The 22508-nt window shown below is 52.0% G+C and overlaps 1 protein-coding gene across 3 annotated transcripts in view; it reads left to right on the top strand.

Moving 5' to 3' along the window:
- Window positions 1–12470: 12470 nt before the first annotated feature.
- FBXO41 (F-box protein 41) overlaps window positions 12471–22508 on the top strand; it is a 51358-nt gene continuing 41320 nt past the window's right edge. For all 3 annotated transcript variants that reach the window (XM_084626550.1, XM_084626549.1, XM_084626551.1), the window contains exons 1-2: window positions 12471–13241; window positions 22188–22392. In XM_084626550.1, the coding sequence (XP_084482676.1) occupies window positions 12523–13241; window positions 22188–22392 (924 nt within the window). In that variant the 5' untranslated portion in view covers window positions 12471–12522. The remainder of the gene's footprint in view (window positions 13242–22187; window positions 22393–22508) is intronic.

Below are 22508 nucleotides of genomic sequence, written 5' to 3' on the forward strand. Positions count from 1 at the left end.
GCTACTTGGCTTTCTTCCTGCCGCTGAGTCTCTCTCGGGCCAGGCCTATCATACAGGGACTGTAGCAGCATAGCTAGGACATCACCCCATGGTGTAGACACACCCTACTGTGATGGGCATGGTTTTCCATCAATATAGGAGCTCCCCCTTGCCACCAGAGAGTAGCTAGGTAGATGGAAGCATCTACACCTGTCTAGGTTGAAGAGCTGCAGAACTCAAGGGTGTGGATTGTTCACCCCCCTGAGCACCTACGTTTAAGTATAGACCAGGCCTCAGTTTTGTGTGTTCTGCCTTCCCATACACAGGCCCACAACACTCAACAAAAGCCCTCCTGGGTGGGTTCACAGCCCCTTTTGTCATAGGCAGGGGGCCGGTGGTTGACTTATCCCGCCAGTGATGTTGACTGCGTGTCGCTGCACCCTTTGGTCTCCGCTATGTGAGCCACGCAATCACCCGCACCTCTCGGCATAACGAGCCCGGCAGTGACGGGGCACGCGGCGCCGGGCCCCCTCTCGTTGCTCTGTGGATGATATTTGGGATGGAGAACAAGGCAAAGCCATGTGCCTGAGGGAAAGCAGCTGGCAGAGCCGGGAGTGCAGCCTCAGAAGACCTGGCCTCTGGCACAAGGAAGAAAGCCTGGAGCTATGGTGCGGCAGGTTTGTTGATGTCAGTGGCGAGACGCCACCAATGTGCCCAGGCATTCCCGCAATATTTGCCACGCTGTGGGGACCCTCGGCGCTGTTTTCAACCCCACCCCAGAGCTCTTGTCCCAGGCAGGCAAATCCTCTCAGTCTGTGGCTAAGGTGGGGCAAGGCCAGGTGCCCACATTGTAGAGCCACTCCACCACCGCCATGTTGCAGCCATTTGGCGCACTCCTCCAGCGGAGCTGGGCTGTCAGGAAGACATAAACAGGGTTCCCAGGAGCTGGCCACTGGTATCTGGCAGATCCCCCAGGAGCCATGTGGATTGTGGGGGATCGGTGGCTTCTGGGGGAGGAGAACCCGTGCCTATTCCAAGGGGGGCAAATCCACTTCCCCCCCCCCCATCCTCCCTGGAATGATTTGGGTGCCACTGAAGCTCCCAACCCTCAGGTATTTTCGCAGGTCGGGACGATCCGTTGGTTTTGACCATCACATCACCCAAGAGTCATGGCTGGCATAGAGATGGGTTCAATCCCTTCATTCAACACGCCCCCCACAGACTTAGATTCCAGGATGATGGGCACCTGAGAAAACTCCTAAAATAAGAGGGGCCACAATAAGGGGGAGCCTGCAACTTTCACCTTGGCTTTTCCTGACTTTGACTGCTCACCCATGCAGCCTTAGCATTCTCTTCATGGAGTTTTTTCATGGATTTCCGAGTGTAGTCAGACGTTTGGCTGCGTGTGTGTTCTCGCTGTGTGCTGTCCCAGCTCTGTGCAGGTAGCTAGCACAGCAGACCTCTATTGAACTGTCCAATGACCACAAGATCCATTAAGGGATGAAGGCAAATGGCCAGGTTTATTACCAATTAAGCACGATGCTAGTAACTTGCAGATTCTGCCGGACCACTACTACATGTATGCCCCTAACAATGGACCAGCTCAGTGAATGGCGGGACTTTCTGTTCCCCCCTAGGCCAGGCAAAGACACTCCCTCTGAGATACCTCTTTATACATCGATACAAACAAGTTACGTATCACCCCTCTGACATGGCTAGGTGCCACCCTCTAACGTTGCTAACCACCACCCATTATCTTGTTCATGTTGGTTTGACCAAACATCTCCATCCATCAGGCTGTCATCCTGACCTTATCTTTAAGATAGGCCACTGTGTTCCTGTTCTCTTTGGGGAATGTGTTGGTTTCCAGGTGTTCTGGTACCACCTTTCTGGGATTTGTTTGCATGAATGTTCTGTGCCAAGCACTTCTTAGGAATGTGTATTTCTGCAAAATCAGCCCTTGCTCTTGCCAGATTCTGTGAGCAGGGCCTGCCTCTTGCTCACAACCTGACTCTCTGCTTTATGTCAGCAAAGCTTTGACCGCTACTTTAGTTCAGGCCTCAAGCCTGTGATACAAGGGTTTATGTTTCAGGCTCTTTTCCGTACACCTAGGTTTACAACAACAAAAACCAAAACCAACTCCACAGTCTGCGATTTCATGCTCTCTGGCTGGACACCATCTTTCACATCCAGCAAGCTCTGTAGTAGGGAGCCCCTCTCCTTGTAATCCTTACCAGCTGCCCTGCTCCTAATCTCACAATATTTGCACTTCTTGAGCAGGTGAGTATGCTCACAAAAGCTTTACTTAGTATCACGTTTTATGGGCCTAGTGCGCAGACTCTGTCTAGAAAACACACTGGCCATAAATTGGTCCAATCAAACCCAGCATTCACCAGGATGCTTAGCCAGTTCACAGGGATGGTGATTTCCTGCCAAAATTTCTTATCTTGTACCCTGCCCTGGAGGTATGACAGCATTACAGCTGGTCAAAAATACGCCAAGAATTTCAGCTTTGAAAATTTTCCAAAATTTAGGCCTGGGCATGTGTAACACCTGGTCATAAGGAATCCCAAAGGTTAAGATGGAAATGCTTGTGCAACCTTAACTCTAGGAATCGCTGTCACACCACTATGATTAACCTCTGGAACTCCCTGCTGCAGAATAGTATTGAAGGAAATAGCTTAGGCAGAGGGGCGGTAGGTCATCCACTCCCAGATTGTGTGACCACTGTGTAGGGTCTGAAATCTTCTGTTAGGGAAGAGCAAGCACAAAAGAGAGACCCATGTGGATCTTAGTACCAGAAAATCACCCAAAGGCATCCCCATTAGGCAGAGTCACCATCCCTACTAATCAGCTGTCAAAGCAATCGAATATCGTAGCTTCCCCGAGAGAGGTCGCAATGAGAGAGATTTCCCTAATTGGGCCTGTGCCAGCCAAACTGAGTAGCACGTAATTCAGCAATGTTATATGGACACAGAAACAAACTAGCGCTCTGCCTTGCTTCCTTTTATAGTGTACATGAACCTCTTGTACCCCTGTTGCTCCAGCCTGGGGCTGGATAGAGAATCTGTAGCCAACTCCCTGACAACTCCCCTCTCTGCAGTGCTAAGCACACCTTCGCTGCAGCAGAGAATCTGGCCATTTCTCCTTCACTCCCTGTCCTAAACCCTTATGTACGACAGGTTGTGCTCCACCCCAGATGAGGCTTCATTTCCTTGGAGGGCAGAGTGATTTCTGGTCAGTTTGCAAAGTGCTTTGGCTTTTTTTTTTTTTTTAGAAGAAAGGGGCTCTGGAAATATACATTGATGGATAATTCTTCGCTGCAAGAGGCTGTAACGAGGCTGGTTCTGGCGGGACCCAACTGAGAGTGCCAATTCAGGACAAATTGCTTAAAGCAGGGCAGTTACTGCCCAAGGCTGGGCTTTCTGTGCCCACCAAGGCAAACCAAACCAGCCAAACAGAGAAGACTTTGGTTTTACCCCACTGGCTAATTGCAAGTCACACAAGCAATTCCCTTAGACACTCCAGTTTCCCAGTATCACCACCAGGGCCACTCGTTATGGGGACAGATGGTTATGAAAACCAATACCCCAGCAAAAGAAAAAATGTTCCCTCGATCCCAAAGGACCAAGCCCCAGACCCAGGTCAATATATAAATCAGATCTTACCCGCAAATCACGCTGTTGCCAATCCTTTAGAATCTAAAATCTAAAGGTTTATTCATAAAAGGAAAAAGATACAGATGAGAGCTAGAATTGGTTAAATTGAACCAATGACATACCGTAATGGCAGAGTTCTTGGTTCAGGCTTGTAGCAGCGATGGAATAAACAGCAGGTTCAGATGAAGTCTCTGGAGAACTTCTCCAGCTGGGATGGATCATTTGGTCCTTGGTTCAATGCTTCAGTGTAGCGAAGTCCCTCCAGAGGTAAGAAGCAGGGTTGAAGAGAAGATGGAGGAGCTGCAGCAGCTTTTATACTCTCTTGCCGTGTGGTCTCTCTTTCTTTGTCCCAAGGACAAGCTGCCCATCCCATGGCCTGGAAAAACCTCAGCGTTCTGTCCATAGGCAGGTCCCTGCATGCCTTGCTGAGTCACGAGGCCTCTCTCTCAATGGGTCACTTGTACAGCTGATGGTCCTTAATGGGCCATCAAGCAGGCTAAGCAGAGCTGACACCAACTTGGCTGGGGTGTCACCCAGAAGCATAGAATAAAGTTTGGAATACAGACAGTATAGAGCCAATACTTATATCTTTAAATACAAAAATGATACATGCAAACAGACAGCATAATCCGAACCAGCAAACCATAACCTCATCTTAGACACCTTATTTGACCCCCTTTATACAAGATTTGGTGCCACTACAGGACCTTGGTTGCAACAATGTTCTATACGGTCCCAGTTCAAGTCAATAACGTCACAGAGGCTGATTGCTTCTTGAAGGTGTGAGATCTTCCAGGTGGGCTCAGTGTCAACAGCAACATTGGTGGGTGTAATCAGCCTGTGTCAAGCCTCTGATGGTCATAGCAGGGGTCAAGAAGGAATCCCTCCCCCAAATACAGCATTGTACAAGTGGGTAGAACGTGAAACTCATGCCTCGCAACAAAGGATGCACAAAGGCCAGAAGGAACCTTTGTGATCCTCTAGTCTGAACTCCTGCCTAGGACAGGCCAGAGAATGCCAGACCAAGACTCTTCACCTCCTCCAACCCACTTGAGTTCAAAGTGGGGCCGAGGGAGCATAGGCACTGACTCCGTGCTTGCTCCGGGGCTGGAGCAAACACCAAAAAATAGTGAGTGCTCTGCACCCACCAGCCACCCTCCAATCAGCTGTTTGCCAGCGGGTGGGAGCCGCTGGGGAGAGGGGGCGGAGTGAGGGCAGGAAGAGGTGGGGCAAGGGTGGGGCCTTTGGGGAAGAGGCAGGGCCTCGTGGTGGAGTACCCACCTGGAAAGAAGAAAGTTGGCACCTATGCGAGAGAGCAGACTGGGAATTTTTTTTGATGAACCGTATTGTGCCAAAAATGTCAATTCATCAAAACCAAAACTCTCCGTGAAACAGGGTCGCCTTTAACGAATCTCCTGACTCACAAAGATATAGGGAAGGGGGGGAAGTTTCAAAAGCGTTGAAACATGCCCCTGCTTTAGCGTTTTTGAAACAAAAAAGCTTTGGGGGTTTTGAGTCAAAGTTGTTTTTTGTTTTGAGATGTTAGTGAATTTAGACTGAGAAAAAGGTTTTAAAAATAAAAAAGGTCAAAATCAAAATGAAACATTTGCATTGACCATAGGAGCTGACTCAGTGGGTGCTCCGGGGCTCAAGAGCCCCCTGGAAAAAGAAGAGGGTTCTCAGCACCTGCAGGGCCAGATTAATCTTTTGTGGGCCCAGCGCCTGGACTGTGACAGAACCTCCCGCTCTGCCCGCACTCTGCCCTGAGGCCATGCCCCTGCTCCGCCTCTTCCTCCTAAGGCCCCGCCCACCACTCAAAGGGCGGGGAGGAGGTGGAGAGAATCACCCACCGGAAAAACAAAATCAGCACCTCTGCCATTGAGCCCGAATCCAAGTTTTTGTTGGTTCGCAAAAAATTTTGAGATTTTTTTACTTGTTGTCCCAATTCAAGGTGAGAAAAATGTTTCAATATCCTGGAATATCTCAAAGAATTTTGTCAGATGAGCAAATCGTGTCCTGCCCAGCTCTGTGAATGGACTGGTGCGTTGGCCCTCTGCACAGGGATGAGTTCCCACAGGCAAACGTTATAGTCGGACGAGGAGAAAATCGCCTTCTTCTGAAGCATCAGATATTGGCTGCGGCAGGAGGCCGGCTAAAAAAATGAAGGAACCATGGTCTAATGCAAAACCGGCCTGAGGAGAACTGTTCCTTCTGGCATGGAACCCTAGTCTGCAGCCTGATCCTGCTTCCATTTTAGTCATTGGGAGTTTTGCCACTGACTCCAGTGGGAGTGGGGATTGAGTCCGTTCTGCCCCGCGAAAGAGTTCAACCTGGAATGAGACCACAGGGAAATGTCTTGGATTCCAGTGGGGTTGCATGATGAGACAGGTGCTTCTCAGTAGGCCAACGTAGATTGGGCATCCTTCAATGGCAGGCGGCCCCAATGCCTTCAGTGGATACCTCACTAGAGCCGCTAGGTACCTCAGGGCAATGTGCTCCAGTCCTTGAACCTAAACAATACCCAAGGCCTGAGAATTTGAGTCCTGTCCTCAGCAAGCTCCTGAGAACATCTGTTGTGTATGTCACTATACCCCCGACTGTGTGTGAGTTTAGGGCTTCTTTTAACGCCTGGCCTAGGGGTCTGGCTCTTGCTTGTGGTGGCAGAGGTCCTGGGTTTGAGTCCTGGGGACCACCCTAGCAGCAGAAACGATGGTGATTATAGCTCAGACAGGAATCTCTAGGGGAGGTTCTCAGGCCTGCGTTATGCAGATGGTCAGGCTAGATGATCAAAATGGTCCTTTCAGGCCTTTGTGCACCCCCTGACTCCGAGATTCTCTCCAGCCCAGTGGGTGGACGATGAAGCGCGCAGAGAGGAGAGATGTGAATTGTATGTTAGATGCACAATGAGGACAGCCCTCGGTTTGTGCTGGCTCCCTGTCAGGGCCTACCTGTTGCCCCCTGAGATTTCTACATCGTGCCCACGCACATTGTTTTCTGCTTGTCAGAATGGTTTAACGCTTCCCCAGCCCTGCAGGCAAATCAACCTGCTTCTTCTGTGAGTTTCAGCCCTCACCTCTAATAACAAGCCTCCCCGCAGACACAGCCGGTACAGTCTCTGGCTGTTTTCTGGGGCTGAAGGTGGTGTGGGGAGTGTACAGGAAATGGCCGGCTTGTGCTTTGTCCTTCAGGTGGATGCGTCTGAGCGGGGCTGAAAGACCCTTATGGAAAATCTGTGTTCAAAACCATCCTGAAGGAAATGTATGAGTCCTCGCCATCCCTATCACCTACGTGGCGGGCTTCATCAGTAGCGCTCAGAGCACTTTCCAAAGGGATGCATGTTCTGCATATGGGGCAACCGAGGCACAGAGATGGGTAGTGACTTACCCGAGGTCCACCCAGCGGTAGAACTGGGACTAGAACCCAGAAGTCCTGACATCCAATCATGGGCCCTATGCACTGAACCTGGCTGTTGATAACCTGATATCCCCCTGTCTGGATAGCTCATCTCCCAAACTTTGTAAGGTTCATGGATTTGAAGGCCAGAACAGATCATTATGATCATCTAAGGTATCATCATAGTATCCCTAGTATCATTAGTGTATGTATCTCCCCAAGGCAGGGCAGGGCTATTAACTCCATTGTACAGATGGGGGACTGAAGCACAGAGGGGCTCAAGGTGAAATTTTCAAGTCCCACCACTAGGGTCTAAGTTTCATTTAAAGTCCCTGCACTTAAGTTCCTCAGGCCCAGATCCTCAGAGGTATTTAGGCACCAAATTCTCAGTGGGAGCTGGTACCTCTTGACATCTGGTTTCAAAAAACTAGAACGATATAAAAGGACCATGGCACACATGAAATGGATTAAAAACTGGCTAACTGATGGGTCTCAAAATGTCATTGTAAATGGAATTGTCATGGAGCAAGTGAGTTTCCAGTGGGGTCCTGCAGGGATTGGTTCTTGGCCCTTTGCTATTTAATGTTTCTTTTTCAAGGACCTAGGAGAAAACATAAAATCATCACTGATAAAGTTTGCAGATGACACAAAAATAGGGGAAGTGGGAAATAATGAAGAGGGCAAGTGACTGATACAGGGTACCCTGCATCGCATGGTAATCTGGGTGCAAGCAAACAATGTGTGTTTTGATATGGCCAAATGTTAATGTATACATCTAGGAGCAAAGAATGTGGCCCATACTTACAGGATGGGGGAGCCTACCCTGGGAAACAATGCCTGTGAAAAAGATTTGGGGGTCATAGCGGACAATCAGCCGAACACGAGTTCCCAGTGTGATGTTGTGGCCACAAGAGTTTATGTGATCAGGGATACATAAACAGGGGGCTCTTGACTAGAAGTAGAGAAGTTATTTTACCTCAGTACTTGGCTCTGGTACAAGTGCTTCTGGAATGCTAAATCCAGTTCTGGCGCCCACAATTCAAGAAGGCTGCTGATACATTGGAGAGGGGTCAGAGAAGAGCCACAAGAATGATTAGAGGATTAGAAAACCTGCCTTCAAGTGAGACACTCAAGGAGCTCAATTTATTTAGCTTAACAAAGAGAAGGTTAAGGGGTTACTTGATGACAGTCTATATGTATCTCCATAGGAAAGTAATATTTGATAAGGGGCTCTTCAATCTAGCAGAGAAAGGTCTAACACAATCCAGTGGCTAAAAGTTGAAGCTAAACAATTTCAGACTGGAAATAAGGTGTAAATTTTTAATAGTGAGAGTAATTAACCATTGGAGCAACTTGCCAACAGTCACGGTGGATTCTCTATCACTGACCATTTTAAAATCAAGATTGGATCTTTTCCCTAAAAGATACCCTCTAGGAATCATTGTGGGGCAGTTCTCTGGCCTGTGTTATACAGGAGGTCAGACTAGATGATCACAGTGGTCCCTTCTGGCCTTGGAATCGATGAAACTGGGCCTTACATGCCTGTCACATTTAAAAATGGGACTGAACCCCTTTTGAAAATTTTACCTTCAGTGACTTGCCCAAGGTCACCCAGAAAGTCTGTGGCAGAGCAGGAAAAGGAATACTGGTCTCCAACTGCCAGGCTAGCATTCTGATCACTAGACCATCCTTGTCCTTACTGACTGCCTGCAGAACATAGGCAATATACACAGAGAGAGAGAAGAATAATTTAATTCATCACCAAAATGCAGCTTCCTCTGAGGCAGAACATGACAGCTGTTTAACAGCCCAGAGAACCAGTTTACACTATATAAAGATGGGGGGTGGGGGGAGGGAGGGAAGAATAGCATCCAGTTAGAACTGCAGGGAGGATTACGTAGGCAGCCAAATTCTAACGGCTGCCCGGCCATACCCTCATTCCTCAGGGCATAAGCCACAACTGTCTGGGGACTAGGAAGAAACCTCTCATCTGGTCAGGTTATTCTGTTACGGATATTTTGTCTCCTTCCTCTGAAGCATCTAGCCATAATGGCAGGATACCGAACCAGACGAAGCCCTTGTCTGATCATTCTTATTGTTCCTAGGTGCTGCAGGATATCTAATGAGCACGAGGGGTCAGGCTCTCAGTTTTACTTCTCATCCAATAAAATGGCCCCTCCAGCACTATAGTGACCTCTGACCCCACCCCAGGGCACTGATTTAGACCTGCCCAGGGAGCAGGTGTTAGTTCACAAGGGGCCAGGCTCTGGCCTTTTTGTTCCACACACATCCCTCTCATGGAGCGTAATGGGAATTCCCCGTACAGTCTGGGGCACGAATAGCCCCATTGGAGTTATTATGGCTAGCAGCATCTAAGGTGGGCAAGACCAAGAGGGCCTGGGCCAGGCTCAGCCATTTTGTAGGATTTCTAAAGAGGACAGCGGTGTCCAGAGCTCAGGCAGGCTCTGGGATCATGCAGCAGCTTTTGGGTCCCCTCCTTGCCGGAGGAACAGCTCCCCAGTGTCCACCACCAACGAGCTTTGGTAGTCAGGTCAGGTTCCTCTGTTTGCACGGTTTCCCTCAGACGGGCACTGAGATCCAGGGCAGGTCCTGCTTGGTTTCAGATGAACAAGGAGGATAATGCCTACCATGTGTTTGCGTGGTTTGTTTGTGGCTGTACCACAATCAATGTCCTGGCAGGTATCGTTCTGTAGAGCCAAAGAGGGGACAGGTGCTCACGTCAAACTGGGGTGTGGCACTGGCCCTCTCAGCAGAGGACTCAAAGACCCACGGAGACCAAGTTCTCCAGACTCTTAGACGTGTTCCCACCACGTCAGGGTGAGGGGCTATGTGTGTGCACAGGGAGTTGGCATTGTCACTGCCCATGTTGTACCAGAAATGGAGGATTCTGGTCTCCAGGGCTATCACTCCAGGACTTTTCAGGTGTGCTATCATTCATTCCAACATATTAGAGTCTTCCTCATTATAATACAATGCCCATGTGCATGAATACAGCCTCTTTGTGTGTCAGGGCGTTAGCCACTGGAGAAGACTACAGTACGGGAATAGCATGGGCTAAATAAGTAACCAAGGGTCCCCCATTTCTAAAGAGGCAAATGTAACAACTACTACAAGCCAGCGTTTGCCTTGTCAACTGGGGCCAGTGGCTGATGCCAGGATGGGCTGAGGCAGACAAGCAAACAGCGGGAATAAATGGTCAATGTTCACCATGGGTGTTGGGTATTTTTTATCTTGCACTTAGCTAAAGGATCAGATGACTCAAAAGAAGGACTATGGCTTGTGTGCACCCAATGGAAGGGGAAAGGGAGACAGGCAATTGCGGGGGAAATCAAGCACAGGGAAATTTCAGCTGGAGAGCAGGAAGCTGAACAGCCTGGCTCTGAGGTCTATGAGGCAGTGGAATAGTCCTCCCGTGGCAGTGGTGGAAGTCCCATTTGTTTGGGACGCTTGCAGCTGGACTGGGTGAAGTTCCACACGAGAAGGTAGCATAGAGCAGACTTGCAGGGGACGGTCCTGCTGAAGGGGATGGACTAGTGATCCAATAGGTCATTCCCATCCTTAATTTCAAGGCTGATGTCACAAAGAAAATCCCTCCGGTGCCCAGAATAAGAAGCCATGCAGGAGAAGCCAAGCTGAATAACGAATGCATTTCCAGTGCCAGCCCGTGATCAGTTCTGACCGGTTTCGGATAGCTATCTACACTGAGGCTTCCCTAGCGTTAGTTAACAAGGATCAAGGGGGGGCCTGGTGTATTTGCCCAAGGCAGATGTCAATTTCACACTTGATTAAATTCCCTTCCTTTCATCCCTCATCCGAAAGGGAAGAAGCATTTAGTTTGGTAAATAATGCTTTCCTTACAGATTCTCAGCGGGGGTGGTAACAGTTGCCTCATTATCCTTAGGAAATGGTGTATTTCTCACACACAGCTCTGCCAATGCCCCTCAGTCAAAACCCACAACCCCTTGCTATCCCAGCCCTGGGCTCCCCACCCAAAACTCTGCCAATGCCCCTTCCTCCTGATCTGCAGCCCCTCCTGGGTGCCCCCCACAGCTCTTCCGATGTCCCTTACTCCTGACTCTCAGCCCGCTGCCATTCCAGCCCCTATGCTCCCCACACAACCTACTCTATCAATATGTCTCAATCTTGACCCACATCAGCTGTAGCACCTTGTGTGCAGGTTTTGTGGTGAGGGACAGAGATTTACTTTATGAACCACCAAAGCCCTTCTCTTGGGCCCTCCATTGCAGATCTCCAGAGATTTTGATTTGTTGGTGCCTGGTGGTCGTCTCTGGATCACCTTCGGTCAAATTCATCCTTGGCGTTGAATCTGGTGGAGCCAGAGCCCACCCTGAGACAGCGCCCCCCCTCTCCCCAGGGCACTGTTATCAAAGGCTTTCCATCTTTCTCAGAATCACAGAATATCAGGGTTGGAAGGGACCTCAGGAGGTCATCTAGTCCAACCCCCTGCTCAAAGCAGGACCAATCCCCAATTTTTGGCCCAGATCCCTAAATGGCCCCCTCAAGGATTGAACTCACAACCCTGGGTTTAGCAGGCCAATGCTCAAACCACTGAGCGATCCCTCCCCCTTCTCTTCTCCACCATGTTCCTCTTCTGAGTCTCGTGCTTGGGAGCAGGATGTTGGCCTCACGGGTTCTAGCAACTACACCTGAACCTGCTGTCTTTGCCTTCTGTAAGTGGCACCGCAGCCACCCGATGGGGCGGGTGCAAGGGAGGGGTTTGATGCCCACGGGCGGGGAGCGAACGTTTGGCTGGCTGAACTCAAGGGCAGAAGGGGCTATTGCAGTCAGCTAGTCTGACCTCCTGGGGGCCAGAGAACAATTCCCGGTTTTGACTAGAGCAGATCTTCTAGGAAACCATCTCAGGCAAACATGCTCAGACAGAGTGGGGCTTTAAAACCTCCAGCCTGGGGGAGAGAGGGCTGTCTCTTTACACACTGCGGGCAAAGCCACCCAGGAGAGGAGCTGGGGAAGGAGAGAGATCCCGAGGCAGGGGAATAGGAAGGACAGGTGTTTGGGGAGGGAGAGGACTGGTGGGAACGGGAGAGCTAAGGTGTCCCGGAGGAAGGGAGAGGAACAAGAAGTGGTAGCTGTGGGGGTGAAGGAGAGGGATTGTGGGGGGAGTGATTGGGGGAAGGGAAGAGGAAAGCACTGCCCATGAACTGCTGGCATTGTTTTTCTCTTTCAGTGCCCGGCGCCGGCGTCGCCCGATGGTGCACGGACCTCCCTCAGGCTCACCGGGCTGGGGTGCCACCCGTTTGCCAAGTCTGCCTCTCGGCCCTTAACCGGAAATGCCCTTGTGGAGCCAGCGCCCCGCCCCACTGTGCCCTCTTCCCCCCAACGCCAGCACCCCTCCCTGTGCCCCCGCCGCCCCCTGGCCTGCACCATGACAGGGGCCCTGCTTGCTTCCTGCGGAGGGGCGCGCGGCTGGCGGAGCGGCTCTGGCTGAGGGATGGCCTCTCTGGACCTGCCCTACCGCTGTCCGCGCTGCGGGGAACACAAGCGTTTCCGGAGCCTCTCCTCACTGCGGGCCCACCTGGAGTACAACCACACCTATGAGACCCTCTATGTCCTCTCCAAGACCAACAGCATCTGCGATGCCACCGTCTTCCCCTTGGCGTCCGACGCCACCCTGCTGACCCCGGCTGCCCGCCGGGAGATCTTCGAGAGCACCTCCTTCCAGGGCAAGGAGCAGCGCTTTGCCTGCGACCTCATCTCGGCCGACGAGCTGGAGCCCACCTCTTCCTCTGCGTCCCGCTACGTGCACGAGATCGAGATCCCGCTGACTGAGATCTTCACCCGCAAGGCCATGAGCTCGGCCACCACCCCTCCCGCTGCTGCCGCGGTGGACGCCGCCTACGAGGAAGGCCTGACCCGCCTGAAGATCCGGGCCTTCGAGAAGCTGGAGGTGGACAAGCGGCTGGAGAAGCTGACAGAAGAGGTGGAGCAGAAGATCGCCTCGCAGGTGGGCCGGCTGCAGGTGGAACTGGACCGGAAGAGCTCGGAGCTGGAGAAGGCCAAGCAGGAGAGCGTGAGGCTGAGCCGGGAGAAGCAGGAGCTGGAGGACCGGGCGACGGAGCTCTCCCGCCAGGTGGACGTCAGCGTGGAGATGCTGGCTTCCCTCAAGCAGGACCTGGTGCAGAAGGAACAGGAGCTGACCCGCAAACAACAGTGAGTCTCTGCCCCATCTTCTCTGCAGGGGGAGGCATGCGTGTGCTCCCTTGCACACACTAATGTGCTTCCGTGTGGTCTCATGTGTCCGCAGCAGTGCACATGTCTCTGTGCTCATGTGTGATTCTGTGTGTGTGTATGTTTCCACTCTCAGGGTGTGTGTGTGTCATTGTCACAGAAATACAGGCCAGCTCCTCAATAAGCGGTGCCATAGAAGAATGTAGGACTTGTCATACTAGACCTTCTGGATCTCGATGGGTAAAGCCAAACTTAATGCCTTCGTACCCCTTCCAGACTGTTAGCATTAACTATTATAACTGTGGATACTTTGTTAGCCATATAAATGTCCAGTCCTCTTTTTATGCCCGTTTAAACCAGCTAAGGCTCTGATGCTCGGACATTAGAGATGCAAAGGACCAAAGAGCTCGTCCAACCCGTACCTCACAGCCAATGCAGGGTTGGTCCACTAGAGGAGCTTGTCTAGTGTTCAGTCCACTTTAGTTTTAAAATGTCCCAAGCAATGTGGCTTCCGCTTTTTTGAGGCTATTTCACAGCTCGATCCATCTCCCTGACAAGCAGGACTTCCTTGACTGAAGCCTTCCTGTTTTCCTCCCATAACCCCAGTCATAGCCCTCGCACCACCCTATCTTCTTCCCCTTCTGGGTGTTTCGAGTCTTGCAGGTCCTGGACTATCTAGTCCCCTGCCCGGAATCATTGCTTAGCCACACTAGATCTGTTTCATCTCTTCCCTTTAGTCAGTCCTTCCAGCCTCTTGATGGTTTCTGTTGCACTTCTCTGAACTCCCCCCCCCCGGTTTGGGAATCATGATGCCCACCATGCAATACAATATTCCAGAGGTGGTCACAGCGCCCCTGCAGCCAAGAAGTATTCCCTCTAGAGCTAGTTGGGAAATACGTTTTATTTCTTGTGAACAATGTAGAAGAAAATGAAATACAGAGCGATACATACCAGGGAGGGAGAAGAGGTATTTCAGCTAAAGGAGAATGGTGGCACAAGAACAAATGGGAATTAATTGGCCATGAGTAGATGAAGGCTGGCAATTAGAAAAGTGTTTCTAGCCATCAGAGGAGGGTGGTCTGGAACAGACTCCCAATAGGAGCAGGCAGTGGGGGGAACCTATTGAGAGTTAAGACGGTGCTTGGTAAGTTTCTAAACGGGATGATATGACAAGGTTGCCTGGGAAAACATGGACTGGACTTCATGGCCCAGGAGACCCCTTCCAGTGCTACGTTCTTCTGAAACATATTTGGTGGCACCGAAATTGTGATGGAAAAACAGTGGACGTTTCAGAGGAAAACGGAAAACACATAAAGCCAAACCTGATTTGCTTTTGCTTTTCAGTTGTCGGAATCTGAAACGTTTGCCGTGAAAACCTGAAAAAACATTGCCAATGCTAGACATTGTCTTGCGCTATGCCCATTTCTTCCGAAAGGCAGTTTTCATTGAAATACAAATGCTGGCAAAACATTTCCAACTAGCTGTAATGACATCCCTGTGCTGAAATGAGATGTCTCTGTGCATAGAGCCAAGGGGTCCACCATTTGTTGCTGTACTGCATCATAAACTCAGGTCTGTTCTGCTTTCCCCTTCCCACCTGAGGGCTGCTTCAGCATAGTTGCTTTCCAGATTTCACCCTCCTAACAAAGATCGGTCCTTTGGATTATTTTCCCGCCCAGATCTATTCCCTTGTATTTCCTGTTCATGTCTCCAGCTTCTCCAGGGGCCAGATCTCAGCTGGTGAAAATCAAAGTAACTTCATTGACTTCAGAGGAGCTACACTGATTTACACAAGCTGAGGACCTAACCTGGTAGGTCCTTTTGTGTTAGTTCTTTGTCCTTACGGATGTCACAATGCCTCTCATTTAGGATCATCTGTGGATTTAACTAATGTGACATCTACTCTCTCTTCCACATCATTAATGGAGATGTCAAATAAGATGGGACGTCAGCCACTACTGTACCCTACTCTCACATCCCGCCCTTAATCTGCTACATTGCCATATATCATTACCCTTTGTTTATGGCCTTCCAGCCAAATTTCCATCCGTGCAACAGTGTTCAGATCCCTGCCAGCTTAAATTAATTTTTCAAGTAAGATTTCACAAGCCAAGGTATAAAATGTTTGACTAAAATCCCATCGGCTGCATTCCCATCCTCCGATAAATTTGTAATCCTATAAAAAAAAGCCAATCAAGGTTGTTGGGCTTGATTTATTCCTTGTAACCTCTCAATGCTGCTTATGGCTCGCCAGTCTGTTTATCCTGTGTACTCGGGATCTGTTTTTACTATGGTTATTTGTTCAATCGCTTCACTAAGGATAAACGTAGACAGATGCGGCAGTAATCATCAAGGTCTCTCTTCTGCCACTGTTTGAATATCAACGCTACCTTTGATTTTCCCGTCCTCTGGCCCCTTCCCCCCAGTAATTGTCAGCAGTGCAGTGAGCTCCTCTGCTAGTTCCCCAAGACGCATGGCAGCTGGGCCAGAAGTTACTGTATGGGCCCATTTTCCAAATATTTCCTGACCTGATTAATATTAATATTCTTCCCAATTGCTCCTACTTTTTGGGGGGGAATGACGCATTTGGAAAAAGGGCTCGACATCTTAGCCGGTTTCAAGTCATTCATTTCAACCTCCTCCTCATTTATCACTGGCTCTGGGTTCTCCCGTTAACCCCTTTGGCTAGACTTAACCTATTTCGCTATTTTCTCTGCCAGCTGCTCTGTGCTTGCCAGCCCTTCCCTCCCCCACCCTTTTTTTCCCCACTTACACTGCGGGTGCACTGTGAGTGCATTTTTAACCTCCGATCTTCAATCCACTCCCACTTGAAGAGTTCATTGGTTCTTTGCCTAGTTCTTTTTCGGAGACTCTGCAGGCTCTTTGGGGCAGGGAGTCTCTTTCTCTGAGGTTTGTACCGCACCTCGCAGAAAGGGGCCCTGTTCTTTGATTAGGTGGGAAGAAAAATAATACGAATTAATAATCACCTATAATTACGACAGCCCTGCTCCCTCTTCCTCCCATCCCCTTTGTCTCTCCCCTATTTCACCCCATCAACCTCCAAATACAAACCCGTGGGACTCTGGCCTTATCCTTAGACTGTAAGTTTTTGGGGACAGAGACCATCTTTTTGGTCTGTGTTTGTACAGCACCTCACCCCATAGGGTCCTGGTGTGGGGCTCCTAGGCACTACCACAATACACCTGCCTAATAGCAATATAAATGTACAGCACCTGGCACAATGAACCAGGACCCCATTACTGGGGCTCCTAGCTGCTATTGCAGAATAAATGATAAATAACACCACTAATAATCTTGGAGCGTGTGGCAAGCCCTCACTGCTTGGCCCTGATCCTGCAAACGCACATCTAAGGAGTCCCATTAAGTCCAGGGGGGTTACTCACCTGTGTATCGTCACTCCAATGCATCCAATCTAGGTGAGAGGTTTTTCGCAGGAGTGGGTGGATGAGATTCTGTAGCCTGCGTCACGCAGGAGGTCTGACTAGCTGATCATAATGGTCCGTTCTGACCTTTGTATCTATGAATCTAGCTCCAGTCTGAGCTGCAGGCTCCTCTCCAGGGTCCCTTGGCTAGTCTAGCGTGACGACTCCAGGAAGGTATTTATTCGGAGGGGGACAAAAACCTGTTTTAGAATCATAGAAGGGACCTCAGGAGGTCATCTAGTCCAACCCCCTGCTCAAAGCAGGACCAATCCCCAATTTTTGACCCAAATGGCCCCCTCAAGGATTGAACCCACAACCCTGGGTTTAGCAGGCCAATGCTCAAACCACTGAGCTATCCCTCCCCCCCTTTTGCTAAAGGGGACGCGAGAGCCTTTACGTGCTGTGTTTCTGCCGGTGCATTTCCTGTTACATAAAGCTCCCATCACAGGCGAGTTTTCCCAGGATTCTGCAGTGCAGCACTGGGGAGGCAGGTGGATATTTTACCGTGATCTATGCACACAGAGGTAATTGTGTTGGATACTAAGCCAGACCCTGAGATGAAGCTGGTCTGTTTCCGGGCTTTGGGATTTGACTGTAAATTTCCTTTCAAACGCCAAGGCTGATCCCCAATCTCCCTCCCGGGAGACGTCCTCTGGAGCACGTCCATCAGGCCAGGAGGCACAGTTGTGGCAGGAAGCTATTCGCGGCGCGACGCACTGATGGGTTGCGGCATGCGTCACAATGCACTTGTGCTTGGCTGCGTGACGAGATGCATGTCGGGGCAGGGTGCTGTTTACATCACGGCGTGGCTCTTTGCGTCACAGCAGGAGGCTGCTGCCTGCAGGGCGGGGGGGGGTTGACGGAGGTGAAGCTTTCGTTTGGATGCGACGGGGGCGAGGGAGCAACTCCAGCTGATTTGGATGGGCTGTGGCTCAAGCCCTGAGCCGCGACAGCAGTGGGTGCTGTGGATAGACCTAGCGATCGCATTTCAGCACAGCCTGGCTCCGGGAGCATTTTGCTGCTGGCAGAGAGAGAGCTGCCCTCCGCGGGTGGAGGCCTCTTCCTGGCTGATGTCCTGGGGCAGGCGTCACCATGTGGCCACTCAACACTGAGCCACCAAACCCTGCAACGATCCATGACCGTAGCGCGTAGGAGCCCTGGCCGCGGAGCAGGACCCCACGGAGCTAGGCACCGGACAAGCACGGAACTAAGAGAGAACCTCTGCCCCAGTACCCGCATTTTGCCAGGCGCACCCTGCCTTGAGCCAGACACCCCCCGCCCGGCATCTGGCTCGGAGAGACCCCGTCAGGCTGGCGCTGAGCCTCTCCACTCCCTTTGCAGCAGGGCTGCTGCGTGGCACGGAAGATTCGGAGGCGCAGCTAAAAGGAACGAGCCCCAAAGGGAGGTGAGGTGGATACTAAAGGGCACGGGGAGGCTGGGGGGGGGGTGCTATGAGAACATATCCCAGTGCTCAGTTTCCATCTGTGCTTAGTTAATTTAGAAGGGCATTTGCAGGTGGTGGAATCTCCATCCTTAGAAGTTTTTAAGGCCCAGCTTGACAAAGCCCTGGCTGGGATGATTTAGTTGGGGATTGGTCCTGCTTTGAGCAGGGGGTTGGACTAGGTGACCTCCGGAGGTCCCTTCCAACCCTGATATTCCAGGCTGGCCCCACTCTGGGGTAGAGGGCCTGGCTCTGCCTCCACAGGTGAGGGAAGCAGGTCCCCTCGGAACCGGACTGAGACTGATTCAATTCAGAGTCCACCCGCGATGGCCGGCACTGCTGATCCAGGCTGGATTTGACCCAGAGACTGAGCCTGGAAATGCCCTGTAGCTTTTCACGAACCTTCTGACCCTTCCGAGCCCTGATGTGAAAATGACGCTGCGGTGTTTTTCCAGGAATCACCCCAAAGCCCAGTCGTGACTCCAGTGGCCGCTGTCGTGTGCGGGGAGGCTGTTGCTGCGGGAGATCATGCTGGGTGTGTGGGTGGGAGGGTGGGTGTGGATGCAACAGGGGATTTTGACTGTAGCATTTTCATAACCTGGCATCTCCAGAGTTCTCTGCTCCAGCTGCTCTTTTCACCCTCTACCTGGAGCCAGAATTTCCGGCCAGGGCTGGCGCAGTGGGTGTCGGAGACGGGCTTGGCTCCCGCAGGCTTGTGACCTCAGTGACGGCATCGTGCTGCCGGAGTGACGGAGCCCCAGACGATCCAAGCCCCCGATTCTGTGTATTGGCGAGTGAGGGACACAGCTAGCCAGGGTCCAAAGTGCAGGGGGGCAGGATCAGGCCCATAGGGGGCAATTAGGCAGCATCTGTGCACAGCCTTCCCCATTGCCCTGGCCCCATCGGCGAGGTGTGAAGTGACCCTCGTGATTCCTGTTGCTCTGCTATTAAACGGAGCAGAATCCAGGGCTCAGCAACCAGAGCTGCTTCATAATGAGATGATAGCTCAGCGGTTTGAGCATTGGCCTGCTAAACCCAGGGTTATGAGTTCAATCCTTGAGGGGGCCATTTAGGGATCTGGGGCAAAAATTGGGGGAGTGCTCCTGCTTTGAGCAGGGGGTTGGACTAGATGACCTCCTGAGGTCCCTTCCAACCCTGATAGTCTATGAGTGAGAAGTAGCAGGTCTCGTTTTCCGAGCCCTCTGTTCCAGCCAAGTGCCGCTGGTTGACAGAAGGGACCGCTCTGATGCTGAATGTCCCCCAACTCAGCCCCTCCCAACACAGCCGATCTGGTTGGAGAAGTCTCCTGGCTGTGTTCACAGGGGAAAGGTGAAGGCAGGGTGGGGTACAACCGCCCTCCCTCTGACTGGTCAGTGCATGGACGGGAGACCTGCAAGGAAAAAACGCAAGAGCACAGGTCTTGGTGATTCACTCGGAAGATCTCTTCCCCTCTGAGTCTGCTGAACCGGCGCCCTCAGCTCGGGGACAGGGGGGCGCGGTGCTGCCCTCACGTCAGGTGCCCACATCACCCCTTTTCCCAGGGGGAGGGTTTGCCCTCGTAGCCTGCTCAAATTCCAATCTGGATTCCCCCGCAGTTTCGGTTGGAGAAGGTGCTACTCTTCTCCTCAGTGCTGCCGAACAGCTGCTGAGTTCCACCCCAGACTTGGCCGCTGGTCAGCGGTGGGAGAAGCGCTTTCTGCGCTCGATGGAAGTCCAGCGATCGGTTCGTCACGGAGGTCTTACTGCAGGTTCCTCCGAGCCAGAATTGCCATCTGCCCACGGAGATGCACTCAGTGGGAGGTCATTAGGTGGAAAAAATTTGGTGGACCTCAGTCCATATTGCAAAATTCCCTGACACAACTGGTCCTGTGGCAATGGGCCCCTTGTGGGGAATCAAAGCAGAGAGGCTAAGGGGTACATTGGCCATGGAGAGTGAGCTCTCATCTGTCCGAATGGTCCCTGCTGGGAGGTGAGACCCATCCGCATTGCTTGTGGGAGCTGTTTGCTCTGCAGCTGTCCATTGTGGCCTAGCAAAGGGCCCTCAGCCTCCAGGCCTGGGAACTGAGCACGGAGGACAGGACATCTCTCAAATTCAGCAACCCCGCCCCCCTTTAACTCTGAGAGCTCCCATCCCCTCTCAGTTCCACTCGGCTGTCCCTGGCTCTGCCCAGAGCAGCGTGAGACACATTCTGTGCTAGAAATAGTTGGATCCGATGAAGTGAGCTGTAGCTCACGAGAGCTTATGCTCAAATAAATTTGTTAGTCTCTAAGGTGCCACAAGTCCTCCTTTTCTTTTTGCGAATTCAGACTAACACGGCTGCTACTCTGAAACCTGTCATTGGATCTCTTTGGCATTCCCAGCTAGCCTGGTCTCTGCTCTGCCCCCTTTCTCAGGCCAGCAGCGGGTGAGAGGGCATGGGGGGGCTGGGGTTGGGAAGTGAGCACAGACAGTCCTCTAGCTTCAATCAGCTGCCCAGAGAGGAGGGAGGCTGACGGGGAGCAACACAGCTCATTTGCCTAGTAAAATGCTGAATGCTGCCAACGCCAGAGCCCTGTGGCCTCTGGGCTTTAACTCAGAGGCTGCAGGGAAGCGTCGGTTCTCCAGGTGCCGTTGGGGAGAGGAGGCCAGGGGGTAAATATGCCAGGGAGCTTTGGCGGTGCATGAAGTGAGCTGGGGACACGAGCCCCTTTCGCGACAAGAAGGGCTTGTGGGGAAGCGAGGTGCAGATAACGGGTCTCCTCGGTACGTCTACGGGAGTCCTCGGTGCAGGAAGAACTAACGGCTGTGCACATTCACTGTGCGATAAATCCCACCACGCATCTCAGTGAGCCCAAGAAATCCAGTCTGCCAGGAGCTCTGGGTCCCAGCTCCATTGCAGATCTCCTGGGTGAGCTAATGGCTACAACACAGGACAAGGCACCAGGATTCCTGCATCCAACCGAGACTTGCTGGGCAAGTAATTTCACCACTTTGTGCCTTGGTCTTCCCTTCCCTAAAGCAGGGGTTGAAATATTCCGCCTAAATCCGTCAGAAGGTAAATAGCGTGAGGGCAGCTCTTCCATAGGTGATAAACCCTGCAGAGGGATGGTTAAGGTCACTGGCAGGGCAGAGCTGGCTCCAGGTTAAGATGCAGGGGTCCACGTGCACCCCGTGTTCCCTGCCTGTCTGAAACTGGCACAGAAGGTGAAGCTGGCCAGTATATTCCTGGTGCCATGGGCCTGGCAAGGCCAGTCTGTGGGAGGATGAACGGCAGCCGGTGGAATTAGCCCCATTAAGGTGTCATGTTAAACGGGTGAGTGGAGAGCGAACAGGGTTATATTTCAGGAGAGACAACGCCAGGTCAGCTCGTCCCCACTTAACGCGGTCTCTCTTGGGTGCCTCTCGTCATCCCTGGCTGGACGATCGACTGCTGCTGAGCACAGAGGGAGAGGATTCTCATGACACACAGACAAAGAGATTGGCTGGTTCATTTAGACTCAAGCACTGAGCACCTGTGACTCCTGCCAATGCCAGCAGGAGCCCTGACTTCTCTGTACCTCAAAGCCTCAGGCCCGAAGAATCCAGAGAGCTGGGTGACTCCTGCCCTGGGGATGTACAGCTTAAATCCCTTGGAAATGTACCTCAATATACTATCCCCTTCCCTTTCCCCCTCCTCTCCCAGCCAGACCCCAGGGAACTGGAACAGGTGCAAGGGCATGTGGGGCGAAGCTTGAAGGGGATCAGGGTGGGAGGAGATTGGGTGGGGTGGGATCCTGGGCAGGGTTATATTGTGGGGTAGGCCAAGGAACAGGGTTGGGACGGGGTTATGGGAGATGGGATGAGGCTGATCGAGGGTGGGAGGCAGCAGGGGCTTGGCATCTCTGGAAATCAGACCACTAACATTTGTGCCTCAGTTTCCTGGTTGTTCAAACAGGACTGGTGATACTCCCCTGGCTCCCAGAGCTTTGCAAGCTGCCGTGTGGCAGAGGGCGGCGGGATCCGCCGGGGGAAGGGCGGCCTTACGGCGTTTTCACCTCTGCCTCTCACTGTCTCCCCTGCGCCAGGGAGGTCGTCCAGATAGACCAGTTCCTCAAGGAGACGGCGGCCCGCGAGGCCAACGCCAAGGTGCGGCTGCAGCAGTTCATCGAGGAGCTCCTGGACCGGGCCGACCGGGCGGAGAAGCAGCTCCAGATCATAAGCTGCAGCACCACCCCCAACGGCAGCCTGGGAAGGTGCAGCGTGCCCGGCTCCAAGGGCGCCAGCAGACTGGTATCTCCTCTTCGCGTCATGCCAATTACGTCTATTGCTTGCCAGGCCCTCTGGGAAGCCACCTTCCTCCATGGGCGCATTTGCCAGCCTTCTCTCTCTCATCTGTGCTATTGTGT

The sequence above is a fragment of the Lepidochelys olivacea genome, assembly GCF_965140295.1.
Source record: "Lepidochelys olivacea isolate rLepOli2 genome assembly, chromosome: 4".
NCBI lineage: Eukaryota > Metazoa > Chordata > Testudines > Cheloniidae > Lepidochelys > Lepidochelys olivacea.